General features: G+C 39.4%; 1 protein-coding gene across 8 annotated transcripts in view; it reads left to right on the forward strand.

Annotated features, from left to right (window-relative positions):
- AGAP1 (ArfGAP with GTPase domain, ankyrin repeat and PH domain 1) overlaps window positions 1-14,037 on the forward strand; it is a 329,227-nt gene that overhangs the window by 256,545 nt on the left and 58,645 nt on the right. For 4 of the 8 annotated variants that reach the window (XM_059868340.1, XM_059868339.1, XM_059868337.1 and 1 more), the window contains one exon: window positions 12,226-12,303. The exons of the other annotated variants lie outside the window; for them this stretch is intronic. In XM_059868340.1, coding sequence (XP_059724323.1) covers window positions 12,226-12,303 — 78 coding nt within the window. The remainder of the gene's footprint in view (window positions 1-12,225; window positions 12,304-14,037) is intronic. 8 annotated transcript variants of the gene reach the window in all.

Raw genomic sequence — 14,037 nt, forward strand, 5'->3', positions numbered from 1 at the left:
CCGAGGGATGTCCTGAGTTCTGACACCCATGGGGTGTGTCAGCACTTAATCTCTCCCTAGGAAGAGGGATGGGTGAAGATTCCTTCCCCAGAGAGATGGAGACCTGTGCAAGCATTGCTTGAGCTGTGAGTCTGGGGAGAGAAACTGGAACTTTGCAAACTCCCTGTGAGAATTCCACGCTGCTTTGTCCCATTGCTGGGACATTGCTTGGTCCTATTTGAGGTGGCTGTTTGTTTGTGCAGGCTCTGAGGAGTTCTGAAATGCAAATTAATAGGTTTATCCTAAAATGGTTTGGTTTGGTTTGGTTTGGTTTGGTTTGGTTTGGTTTGGTTTGGTTTGGTTTGGTTTGGTTTGGTTTGGTTTGGAAGGGACTTCAAAGCCCATCCAGTGTCACCCCTGCCACGGGCAGGGACACCTTCCACTGTCCCAGGCTGCTCCAAGCCCTGTCCAGCCTGGCCTTGGGCACTGCCAGGGATCCAGGGGCAGCCCCAGCTGCTCTGGGCACCCTGTGCCAGGGCCTGCCCACCCTCCCAGCCAGGAATTCCTTCCCAATATCCCAGTTTCCCTCTGTTTTAAACCATTCCTCTTGTCCTGTCCTATTTCCTGCTGCCACAGCTAAGCCTGTGGCTGCTGTGGGTGCAGCCCTGGGTAGGAATTTCTGCCAACTCAGAGTTCCAGTGGACCCTCCATGCTCAGGTTGTTCTCCTCACACTGAAGGACCCAACATCTGCAGGTCAGTGGTTTCCAGTTTAGCCAAGGCAAGGAACTGGGAGTCTCCTGCTCTGTCAGTGCAGGGTGATGTAGAAGCTCAGGCAAAAAGGGAGATGGTCACAAAGGTCTTTTCCAGCCCAAATTATTGCCCTGTCGTAGCATGATCCTTCAGGTTCATAGAGAAATAATCCTCACAGGTGGCTGAGCACTTTGTGGGGGATGTGAACCCAAGGAATCTGTCCAAGCAGGATTTTTCCAGTGAGGAATCCCCACTCTCCCAGGAGAAGTGGCACCACAAGCAGGGTGACCATGCTGAACAATTAACAGGGGTGACATGCTGCACAATCAACACCCAGCTCTGGCAGGCTGGCTCCTGCTCATTTTCACAAGTGCTGCAAAGTCACACAGAGCTCATGTTTCTGTTAGATGTACACAAACATGGGCTTTGGGTGTTGTTTGTGCCTCAGTTTTTATTTACCTGTGGCATTCACATTCTCTGATAAAATCCCTTCACCCAGGGGTGTTCTCCTGGGAAGCTGAGAAGCCTCAGAGAAAAGGAAAACAATTCTTATCCCATTTGCTTCTCCTGTGCTGTGCTCATGTGGAATGTGTTTGGAGATTGTTCACCCACAGGGGATTGTTCCATTGCATTCTGCTGGGAGTTGTTTTGGCTCTTTGGCCAATCAGGGCCAAGCTGTGTCAGGACTCTGGACAGAGTCAGGAGTTTTCATTATTTAGCATTCAGTATCTTTTCTGTCTTCTTTAGTATAGTTAGTATAGCATTCTTTAATATAATATACTATAATAAAGTAATAAATCAGCCTTCTGAGAAGATGGAGTCAGATTCACCATCCCTGCCTTTGTCAGGGCATTCCCTGCAAATCCAACATTTCCCTGCTGTGAACTTCCCTTCTGCACTGGGATGGATGATGTGGATTAAAGGTGAGCAAAATGGGAGGAGTAACAATAATTCTGATTTCTGTGCAGTAGTTCACATTTCAGACTAAGTCAGAGCTGGAATATCAAAGTGACACTGATGCCTAACCTGGGCATTGGGAAAATCAAATTCTTCATCACTTGGATCTACAAAAAATCTCCAGGAAATGAGAGCTGGAAGAATTCCATAAATATTGGTGCTCAGTCTTGACTTTCTGTAAGACACCTTGGCAGAAGTTGCTTGGATTCTTCCCCAGGATTCTGCTTCCTCTTCAGCCTTTTTTCCTCATCTCCTTCCAAGGGCATTGGGAGGGCTTTAGTGAATGTGGATTTTGTGTTCCAGGGCTGCTCTTGGTGACCCTTCCAACCTGATCCAATCCCTGCCAGTGGCAGCTTTGCCAGGAGGGCTCTCCAAGCCCAGGTGGTTTTTGTAGCATTCACATTCTCTGAAAAAAATTCCTTCACCCAAGATATTTCTCCTAAAAAGCCTCAAAAAAAAAATTCCTATCTCATTTATTTCTCCTCTGTTTTACTCCTATAAAATATATTTAAAAATTGTTTACCCACAAGTAACTATTTCATTAAATTGTGATGTGAGTCGTGTTAACTCTTTCACCAATCCAAACCAAACTGTGTCAAGATTCTAAGAAGAGTCACAAGTTTTCATTATGAAATTTGAAGCATTAAATAAATATCCTTTCTGCATTCTTTAATATAATATTCTTTAAAATAGCATAATATCATGTAATATAATATAATAATATAATGTAATGTAGTGTAATGTTATAATATAATATAATATAATATAATATAATATAATATAATATAATATAATATAATATAATATAATATAATATAATATAAATTGTATATAGTATATTCTATTAATTATATATTATATTACATAATATTAATATTATATTATATCACATTATTATATTATATTATATTATATTATATTATATTATATTATATTATATTATATTATATTATATTATATTGTAGTGTAATGTAATATATATAATATAATATAATGTTATAATGTAATATAATATATATTATATACTATTATATAATAATATAATAGAATATAGTATAATAATGTGATATAATATAATATTAATATAATATAATGTAATATAATGTATAATATAATATAATATAATATAATATATAATAAATTCACCTTCTAAAAACATCAAATCAAATTCATCATTCCTGCCTTGTTGGAACATTCCCAACAAATGCACTGGGTTTTGGTGTCCCATCAAGCAGGCTTTGTTGTCACAGGTGCCCCAGGTGTGGTGTCCCTGGGTGTCCCCTTTGATCCTGGAGTGCCCCAAGGTGCAGAGCTGGGAGGGGCAGCTCCCCCTCCGTGTCTGGTTTCCAGTGCCACCCCAGTGCTGGTGTCACCTGAGCTCTCCCCTGATCCTGGTGACAAACGTGACACTGAGCCCAGGATCAAGATAATTGGGTAGGAATGTGAATATCTTTGAGATTCCAGAGGCTCCAGTGTCTTGGATCAGGTGGAACAGGCTGCCCAGGGAAGTGGTGGGGTCACCATCCCTGGAAGTGCTCAGAAAATGAACATTTGTGGCACTTTGCTGTCGGGCTTTGTGACATTTGGTCAAGACTTGATCATCTTGGGGTCTTTTCCAACCTTGGTGGGTCTGTGAAGTCTAATTGCATAGCCAGAAACAAAAAGGAATTTGGTACAACAGGAAAAGTCTAACAGAAGTTCATCTTTAGGGTGGAGGCTCAGATCAGGCACAAACTGCTCTGTTATAAGTCACAAATAAGCCAAGGTGCCCTGTGCACTCCTGGATAGCTCTGGTAATTAATGCCTGATGGTTGCATGGTCCTCCAGTCACATTTCCAGTTGTGAAAGGCACGAGAAAAGCAGTGGAATGGAGTCAGAAGCTCTGCTTGCCCACTGCTTCACTCACCTGGAGGAAATGAATAAAGATTCCTTTCAATAAAAATACTGAAATGCATTTAAGGCAGATTTTCAATAAGCACATTTTGGGAAGGAGGTGTTTAACATTTGAATTATTGGAGTGGGCTTTACAGAAAACTGCCATGCAGCATTAAAAGTGAAAGGAAAAAAAATCAATTAGATCTTGACAAATCCCATTTTGTCAGGGAAATATTTTCCTTTCCTCTGCAGGAAAACCTCTTATGGTCATTTTGTGGGTTGGGTTTTTTTTAGTCCAGATGTGTACAAAAAAAAAGCAGTGACAAACTGATTCCCTTAATTCCATAATAGCTCAGCTGGCCTGGTGAAGTCACCCAAAATTGGAGGAGCCTCCCTTGGGAAGGGGTGGCTGGAATGTTCCAGAGCTGGAGCTGGGTCTGCTGATCACAGCCAAGCCATGGCAGCCCTGGTCCATAGCAGGAGTCAGAGTCATTAAATAATTACACCTTTGATTAGCTGCTTGAACTGCTCATTGCCTTTGAAATATGATAGTATAATTGAAAGCTTTTATTAAAAGACAATTTTTCTAGGTGGTTGAAAAGGATTTTTGTGTGTGTGTGTGTAGAAAAGAGCCATAATTTTCTGCTTCAGATAATGAAAAACTGAGAAAAATGTTTCCAATTACCATTTCCTTTTTGTCAATTGGAATTTGTATGTTTATAGGGTATTGGAAAGGCATTGAAATCATTTAGTGGGTCCTAAGTTTGGATGGAGGAATATTGCAAGGGGAGGGGGGAAAAAAAACTAAAAACATTTTTTAGAAATGTTTAATTAAAGTAACTTTTCTCCCCTGTCACCAGCAGAAGTATGAATGTGTTTTCATTTTTTTCCCCCTTCATTTGAAATGTTCAAAGCTGCAGAGAAGGCAAACGTAATTAACTATTCATGGGATTTGAAGTATTACTTTTAGAGTGTTTGCTGGCTTTGAAATAGAGCATGGGAAAGGATTTCAGTGGCAGAGTTGGGGTTTTTTTGTACCATACAGTTTGAGTTGTATTTGGGGAAATTTCTGTAACTCAGCACTTTTATTAATTTACTTTACATCAGCTTGTTTTTTCTGGGTGTTCTGGAGTCCAAAAAGGGCTTTTTCAGGGCTGTTGCCATATGAAATATCTTCTGTCTCCCCCCCCTTTTTTTTTTTTTTTTTTTTTTTTGTCTTTTGGGATATTCATTCTGATAATCCCTCCTGCTCCAAACAGAAATGCTGGGAAACTTCAGAGTCACGTTCAGGTGTTGAAAGATGGTTCATTGGGGAAATCTGGTTGAATAAATGGAAAAATAGTGAATTTTAGAAATATAAAAATATTTAAATAATATAATAATCTGTATAATAATAATATTTTAAAATAGGGGTTGGAACCAGATCCTTAAGGATGGGTCTTTAAGGTCCCATCCAACCCAAACCTTTTCATGAGTCTGTTTTGTATAAGATCCATGCACTTTGTGGCATTTTTTAAATTTTAAATTGTAGTGTTGGACAGATCTTGAAGTGCAATGTATCCAGTTCATTTTACTTAGATATTCACATTTATGTACAGATCTATATTAGATAGGCCTGGGGTTTGTTTTGGGGGTTTTTTTTAACCCTTTTTTTAGGATTTTTTGTCATTTCTGCTTTCACATAGGATAAGGCAATGTCCAGCCCCTTGCCAGAGACAAATTTGCATCTGAGAATGTCCTGAGCTGCCTCTCAATGAAATCATTTCCATCCTCTGGCCAGACAGGGGGGTCTTGTTGGACAAGCTGTACCCCAGAAGGGAGGAAATTCCCCAGCCTGCCCCTGATGGAACCACCTGTGGTGCAGGAAATCTCCAGGGAGAGCCGGGGGAGGACTGAAGTTTATCCCTAAATATTCAGCTTTGCCTGCCATCCTCCTCTTAGAAATCCATTTCCCTGGGCAGGTGTTGCCTGCAGAAGCTGCCCTGTGCTGTGGGAGGAGGATTTTCCTCTCTGCAATTCCCCAGTGTGGAATTGCACTGCTGGGGTGCCTGGCTGGTTTTATTTCTGGCACTGGGCACTGGGAGGATGCTCTGGGAAGCCCCTGACACTGCAGCCCCCTTCCCCCAGCCTGGGTGCAGAGATCCTATTATTTCTGATAATTGATGCTGAGGGCTGTGGCGTGCCTCATTTAATCAGCCCTGCTCAGCACACTCCAGGGATGGAATTCATGTAATTCCACCTCCACCATGGCTGCCCAGGCTCGGACACACAGCCCAGCAGCCAGAGCAGCTTTCAATCAGCTGGCTGAGGACTGCTTGTCTAATCAGCCAGGAGCTCTGTCACAGCCAGGGCAGAGGTGACATGAGCACATCTGGAATGCCTGGCTGCAGCACTGGAGGGAGGTGAACACTCTGCCAGGAATAAAAGCTTGTTTTTGCTTATCAGAATGGGAAAGGAGCTGAATTGGAGCAGGTTGGAAAGGGTTAATGTGGGGTTTTGTTGTCTGTAGCATCCTGAGCATCCTTAGAGAACTTCCCAGGTCACAAACAGATTGAGTGGGTTTAAAGCCTTCCTACAAACCCCTCCTGCTTTTGGAGACAATGCTAGGTGATGGTGGTGGGAAGGGGGAACTGTGGGATTCCATAAAATCAGAGGGTTTTGGGAAAGCTGCAAGAGGCCACAGAGACAGCAGAAATGCCATTAGAGCTAAGCAGTAGCCATGAGATAGATCAGCAGAAAAATTATGTAAAAAGCAGAAAAGTAAGGACAAATAGAACCATGATCTGTGTATTAGCACCTGGCTAGCATAACTCCCTGAGCTACAGAAAAGTTTATCTACTGAGATATTAGGAAGTTCTAATCTCACAAAGGAAGTTCTGTGCATTGTATTTTAGTGCTTACAAGCAGGCATTGCATCCAGAACAAGCAAGCATTGTTTAACCCAAGGTGTGTGTGCTTACAGTGGTTGGATAGAAGCACTGTCAGGATGCTTTTGCTTTGTTTGATTGGTCAAAAAACTTTTAAAGGGAGTTGTAAGATGAAGTTCTTGGTCTGCTGCTGGGGATGTGAGCTGCTGGCAGCTTCCCACTGTCATAACCATGGAGTGAGAGTGATGCTGGAGGATAAACAGCTCGAGGCACGTTCCCAGCAGTCCTGTACAAATCATCCCTCTGTACAAATCATCCGTTGCTGATTTGTACAGAGACCCCCAGGAGCAGGTTGGAAAGGGTTAATGCAGGGTTTTGTTGACTGTAGCATCCTGAGCATCCTTAGAGAACTTCCCAGGTCACAAACAGATGTGAGTGGGTTTAAAGCCTTCCTACAAACCCCTCCTGCTTTTGGGAACAACGCTAGGGGATGGTGGGGGCAGCAAACACACTTCTGCAGAACCTGGCTGATCAAACCTGGGCAGGACAGGCATGTGCATTAGCAGAGGGTAAACAGCAGCCCCATCACAGAAGGCAAACCCAGAAACCCTGGCTGCTCACAGCTGTAAAGTTACTGCCTGAGCAAATACAAAGTGAGGGAATTGGGAGTGATTAGGTTTAATTGATTCCCAGTTCCTCCATATCTTTACAAAAGGATGTCCTGGAGCTTTTCTGTTCCAGCATAGCTGTTCTCACTCTGCAGTGCAGGTGTAAAAGCTGCTTCTGCACCAGTGGGGCCAGTCCAGCTCACAGTGGGGCCAGTCCAGCTCACAGGGAGCACCCAGAGGCCCCAGCAAAGGGAGGATCTGTGTCCCCATTCCTGCTGCTGCAGCTGCTGCCACCACCCCTGCTCAGGACAAGGACAGTTCCTCCTCTGCAAGGTGCTCAGGCAGCAGAGCAGCCCAGGGCAGTGCTGGAGCATTCAGAATGGGGTGAATGTGGCACTCTGGGCTGGGGCTCAGTGGCCATGCAGGTGTTTGTCCAGATGTTGGGCTTGGCCTTGCTGGGGCAGGCACAGCTTCCCTGCACCCTCAGTATCCAGGGCCAGTGCTGTCTGCACTTCAGGAAAAGTCAGATTTAATGCTGGGAAGGTGTTCACTTCATTCCAGATGTTTGAGGTTTGAGAAAGTTTGTCTGGTTGGTTTATTTTTATACTGGAATCTTTAGTTAGAAACACTTCTTGGTGGCACTTTTGGAAGAAAACACACTCCCAGAAATTACTCCAAAAATCAATCTGCCTTAAAGATTTTTTATTACTATTATTATTATTTGGGAGTTTTTCTGATAGATAATGAAGTATTCCTTACAGCTTTTTATTGAGAACCAGTTGGAGTTTCTTTGATTAAGCATATGTATTATATATATTATTATTATTTCTATATATTATATATATATGAGATAGATATATCATATATTGGTTTCCAACCCCAACCCCAATCATATATATATATATGAAATATATATATATTTCAATAATATATATAATATATATATGAAGTATCTCCAAATCTATATTCTATATAATATATATTTAGAAAATATATTTTTTCTATATATATAATATAGAAAATAGATTTGGATAATAGATAGATACTTTTATATATATATAAATAGATATGAGTTATACAGATACAGGGATAGATAGATATAGATATAAATTTTAATATATATATATATATATATATATTTATATATATATATATATATATATATATATATATATATAAAATATATACTGGTTTGCAACCCCAACCCAAATAATATATATATTATATAGAAAATTGATTTGGATTATAGACATAGATATGTATATATAGAGATTATATGGATTATTAAATACAGATTATATGGATGATACAGATATAGATTAGATATAGATAGATATATAGATATAGATAAAATATAGATTATAGGGATTATATAGATATAGGGATAGATGAATATATAGATATCGATGAAATATAGATTATATGGATTATATAGATATAGGGATATAGATATAGATTATATGGATGATCTAGATATAGGGATAGATATAGATTATATATGGATAGATGTATAGATATAGATTATGGGGATGATATAGATAAAGTGATAGATATAGATTATATATAGATAGATACAGATAAAATATAGATTATATGGATTACATAGATATAGGGATATAGATATAGATTATATGGATGATATAGAGATAGGGATAGAGATAGATATATAGACATACATAGATATATAGACATATGTACATAGATATAGATAAAATATAGATTATGGGGATGATATAGATAAAGGGATAGATATAGATTATATATAGATAGATATAGATAAAATATAGATTATATGGATGATATAGGGATATAGATATAGATTATATGGATGATATAGAGATAGAAATAGATATATAGAGATATATAGAGATAGATAGATATACTGAGATATATAGACAGATATAGATATAGATTAAAAATACATTATGGGGATGATATAGATATAGGGACAAATATAGATTATATATTGATAGATAGATATAGATAAAATATAGATTATATGGATGATATAGATATAGGGACAGATATAGATATAGATTAGATAGATATATATATTATATATTATAGATTATATGGATTATATAGATGATATAGATATAGATACAGATATAGATTAGATATAGACAGATATATAGATATAATATAGATTATATTGATTTATAGATGATAGAGATATAGATATATATAGATGGATGTATAGATATAATAGATTATATGGATTATATAGATGATAGAGATTATAGATATAGATATAGATATAGATATAGATATAGATAGATTAAATATAGATATAGATATAGATATAGATATAGATATAGATATAGATAGATACAGATACAGATATAGATACAGATACAGATATATAGATATAGATATAGATATAGATATAGATATAGATACAGATATTGATACAGATACAGATATAGATATAGATATAGATATAGATACAGATATAGATATATAGATACAGATATAGATACAGATACAGATATAGATATAGATACAGATATAGATATAGATACAGGTATAGATATAGATACAGATATAGATATAGATAACAGATATAGATATAGATACAGATATAGATATAGATATAGATATAGATATAGATATAGATATAGATATAGATATAGATACAGATATAGATTAGATATAGATACAGATATAGATATAGATATAAATATAGATACAGATATAGATATAGATATAGATACAGATATAGATACAGATACAGTTATAGATATAGATACAGATATAGATATAGATACAGATATAGATATAGATATAGATTCAGATAGATATAGATACAGATACAGATATAGATATAGATATAGATACAGATATAGATATAGATAGATATATATATAGATATAGATATAGATTCAGATATAGATATAGATATAGGTAGATATAGATATAGATATAGATATAGATATAGATATAGATATAGATATAGATATAGATATAGATATAGATATAGATATAGATACAGATATAGATATCTCTGGAGCTGGCCACAAGAGCTTTTGTTGGCTTTGCTTTGGAAGCCAGGAAGTGAAGGCAGAGCAGACAAGCTGCATATCCTGGAGATAATTAAAAGCCAAAGCAGGCAGCTAATGCCCTGCAGGGCCTGGCTGTGGTGACTGCAGGGTGTCATTGCAGAGGCAGGCAGGGCAGCATGGCTCTGCTCTCCTGGCACATCAGTCACCCTGCAGAGGCTTTGCTTGGCACTGTCCAAAGCCTTCTTGAACCCTTAAAGGCAGGAGAGCACCTGGAGGAAGCAGGCAGGAGCCCAGTGGATGCCAAGGGATGCATGTGGATGTGTCAGGACCTCAGCATCTCGGTGGGAAAAGTCCATTTGTTGGAAGGGAAGGGAAAGGCCTGACACTTCACACATTAAAATGGATTATTTCATCAATAGGTTAATAGAAAAGCAGGCTGCAGGTTCAGTCCTGCACACATTAAAGTGTGAAAAATGGGAAAGGGTCTCTGTGCACTGGAGACCATCTTCCCTTTCAGAGGGGTGCCAAACCTCGGTTTTCCCTATTTATATGTAAATGTTTCAGAGGGAAAACAAGTTTTCTGCAGGGCAATTGTGCCTCTTAGTGCAGAGACTTCTTAAACAGGTCTCTAAATGAAAGGGCTTTTCCAGCTTGAAGGATGCACCCCATGGAAGCACTTTTAGATGTGGTGATGTCACTCAGAATGTGCCCTCCTCCCCTTCAGCATGGAGCACTGCATAAAGCAGATGGCTTTATTCAAATCATACCTGGCTCAACACTCAGGGGCTTCAGGCAGTGCTCTTCCAGCTTTAATTCTTCAGCTGAAAATGGAGCTGTCTGATAAAGCCTGGAGTGACTCTGTGTCCTGTTCCTTCTCCCTGTCAGCAGCTGTTTGGTCTGAGTTCTGTGGGGCATTACAGAAATTCCTCCATGAGTATTGAAGGAAATGTTTTTAATTATTGTATCCTGGTACTGGCTGTGCTGGGGGGTGTGGGTGACATCCTGAGGAGTGAGGGTGGGAGGGAGAAGGCTCTGAGGTCCCTTAGAAGACTTCTGGAGTCCAACCACCAAGTCAGCACCACTAAACCCTGTCCCACATCCAAATGCCATTTGCACACTTCCAGAGAGGGCAACTCCAGCAGTTCCCTGCTCTTCCAGTGGCTCTCAGGTGTCCTGGTCTACTCAGATGTTTCATCTGGTTCCTGTGGGAGGAAACCCAGCCTAATTCAAAGCTTCTGAAGAGGGTGACAGTGTGCTCTCCCCTGGGAGCAGGGTGCTTTTGAGCCAGATTTTTGAGCAGCTCAGAGGATCTCAAAGTTTGGGTCAATTCTAATAAAACAATGGTGTGGCTATTCTATGTAAAAAATAGACTTTTTCCGCCCCTCCTTTCCAAATTTTGCAGTGGGGGAGGAATTTTGGAGCAGCCTAGGATAATGAAAAGTATTCCTGCTCGTGGCAGGGGGTGGTACAAGATGGGCTTTGAGGTCCCTTCCAACCCAATCCATTCTGGGATTTTCTGATTCTGCTTCCTCTGAGCTCAGTGCTACAAAGAACATTTGCTGGGATGAGGATTTAAGGTCATGACATCATCACCTCAGTTTCTAAAGGTGGTGATGTAAAAAGGAGGTTTAAGGGGACCTCTGGGCACCAAGTGATCCCCACAGGCTTTTGGAGGAAAAGGAGCTCTTGTCTGGCTGTGTTTTGTCCTGAAGTAAATCACATTTTACAGTAGCTGTTTTGTCCAGTCCTGTATCTTCTGCACAAATACTTCCTGCCTCTTTTTTTTTGCCTTTTTTTTTTTTTTTCCCTTCTACTGGTCTGGTTTTGTCTATTCCAATAGCAGATCCATTTAATCTTGTCAAATCGTGTCGTGTGGTGGTGACTGAAAGAAGAATCACTCTGAATTTGAGGTTTTCCACACTGGCCATGGATTGCAGGGGCTGAGTGGTCCTTGTGTGCATTTTCTGTGTGTAGCTCTTCACGTGTGACCAGGCTCGTGCTTGTATTTTACTTCACATGCTTTTTGATGTTTCTTTTCTCCCCTTTTTCATTGGGAAAAAAAAAAAAAAAAAAAAAAACCAACAACATTTTTTTTTTCTTCTTTCCCCCTCTTTTTTGCTTTATTTTTATTCTCTTTTTATTTTATATTTTTTTTTCTCTCTTCCCCTCCTGCTCTCTGGACGCAGCCAAACGCAAAGCTTGGAAACTAAACCGTGTTGGTAGCCTGCGAAATATTTACAGCAGCAGCAGCACCAACACCGAAGGTAACAACCCCACCTGTCCCAGACACACACCTCCTCTCTCTCCCCTCCTTTTTTTAACCCACTTCTCCAGAATTTCGCCCTCCTTGCCCCTCTCCCTCTCCCCCTGGAAATGAGATTTGCCCCAAGCATGCGTGTTTGTTTCCACCCCGTGGTTGCAGAGTCATTCCACTTGGGCTTTTCATCTCTCTGTTGTGCCTTTTGTTTTGCCATTCATGTTCCTTTCAGCTTACTTAAATTTTGACCTTTCCCTCTAGTCGTGGAGTGGTGATGTTTAAATTACTTCAGGAACCTATTTTCTCCTTTTATTTTTTATTTTTTTTTAAGAGATACATATATATATTTTCCCTTTCTCCATGTGGGCACTCAATGTAATATTTCCCAAGTTATTACGGTTTTTAAAAGTGTTAGTATCAGGTGTAATGATCTGTAGCCAAACACAATAGTGTGCCATGACATTTAAGTAACAATCTTAATTTGTTTTGTGCAAGCCTTCTCCATAATGCTCTTTGCAGCTCTAATCCAGAGGCGAGACAGTGCCGGGTCATTTGCATGTGCTACTCTTGCTTGTAAATTCTGGATATTGTTGTATTTCTAAAGGTCACCCGGTGCCAAAGTTCACAAATTGACTTACATTGCTTTTTTTTCCCCCCACTCAAGGCACCCATCATGCCTTTTGTATAACAGCACATGGAATTTTATGTATTTATTTCCCCCCTCCGCCCCTCTCCACCTTCAAACAACACAATTATAAACTTTTTTTTTAAAATATATCTATTTTTTTATTATGATTACAAATGTCAAAGGTCAAAATGACTCTCAAAGCGAGCAAGGAGGAGGGGGGGGAGGAAAGAAACCCACCACCAGCATCTCCAGCAGCATGGAAGAGGGATGGTGTAAGGAACAGGGAATGCAAAATAGGTCACAACTCAGTAATCTCGCTATAAGGGAGGGGGATTTTTTTCTTTCTCTTCACTTAAGTGCAAACCAAATGGGTCAAGTAATCGCCAGCTCATGCCCTAACACTAATTGACTTATTTTGGAATGATTAGAACTGTAATATTTTTCTTAATGTCACTGTTTTCTGGGCTGTTGATTTTAGTGATTGCCAAGCGGTGGCATTAAATCTCTTGTAAATTTTAAATTGCATGCTATTTCTGTAAACAAGTCCCTCTGTTCACATCCTGATCATTAACCTTTGCTGATTTATATCACCAGCCTTTTTTTTTTGCACAATTACAGCCCAGGCTGCTGCTGGGGGCCTGGCTCTCCCTGCCAAAGTGTGCACAGGAAACAAAAGTGGGGTTTTATTCCAGCTTGTTAAGGCAGCTTTTTCTTTTTTTTTTTAAGCTATAATTTTATTTCATTTCTCAGCCTAAGTGTAAAATTGCCTTTCAGAGCTGCTAAACTGGCTGGTTTGATCCTTTCATTGTCTTTTCAAATAAATATGAGAAGACAGAGAGTGACTGTCAGATATTCATAAGTCTTGGGGTTGTCTTTTTCCCACAAAGACACTTTAATAATTTTCAATTTTCTATTTGTTGTTTACACCTCCCAGCCCCATTTTTCCTCTGATCAGGTGTGTTTGTTGCTACAGGTTTAGTGCTTGAGAAGCTTGTGAGTTTTTATTTACCTGTTCATAAACTGCAGCAGGGGAACAAATCCATGGAATTGCCTCGTGTTTTATAAATCAAGTTTTTGTAGGGCCTAATTTGAGGAATCTTTTATTTTACTGAT

Source organism: Haemorhous mexicanus, chromosome 26 (assembly GCF_027477595.1).
Source record: "Haemorhous mexicanus isolate bHaeMex1 chromosome 26, bHaeMex1.pri, whole genome shotgun sequence".
NCBI lineage: Eukaryota > Metazoa > Chordata > Aves > Passeriformes > Fringillidae > Haemorhous > Haemorhous mexicanus.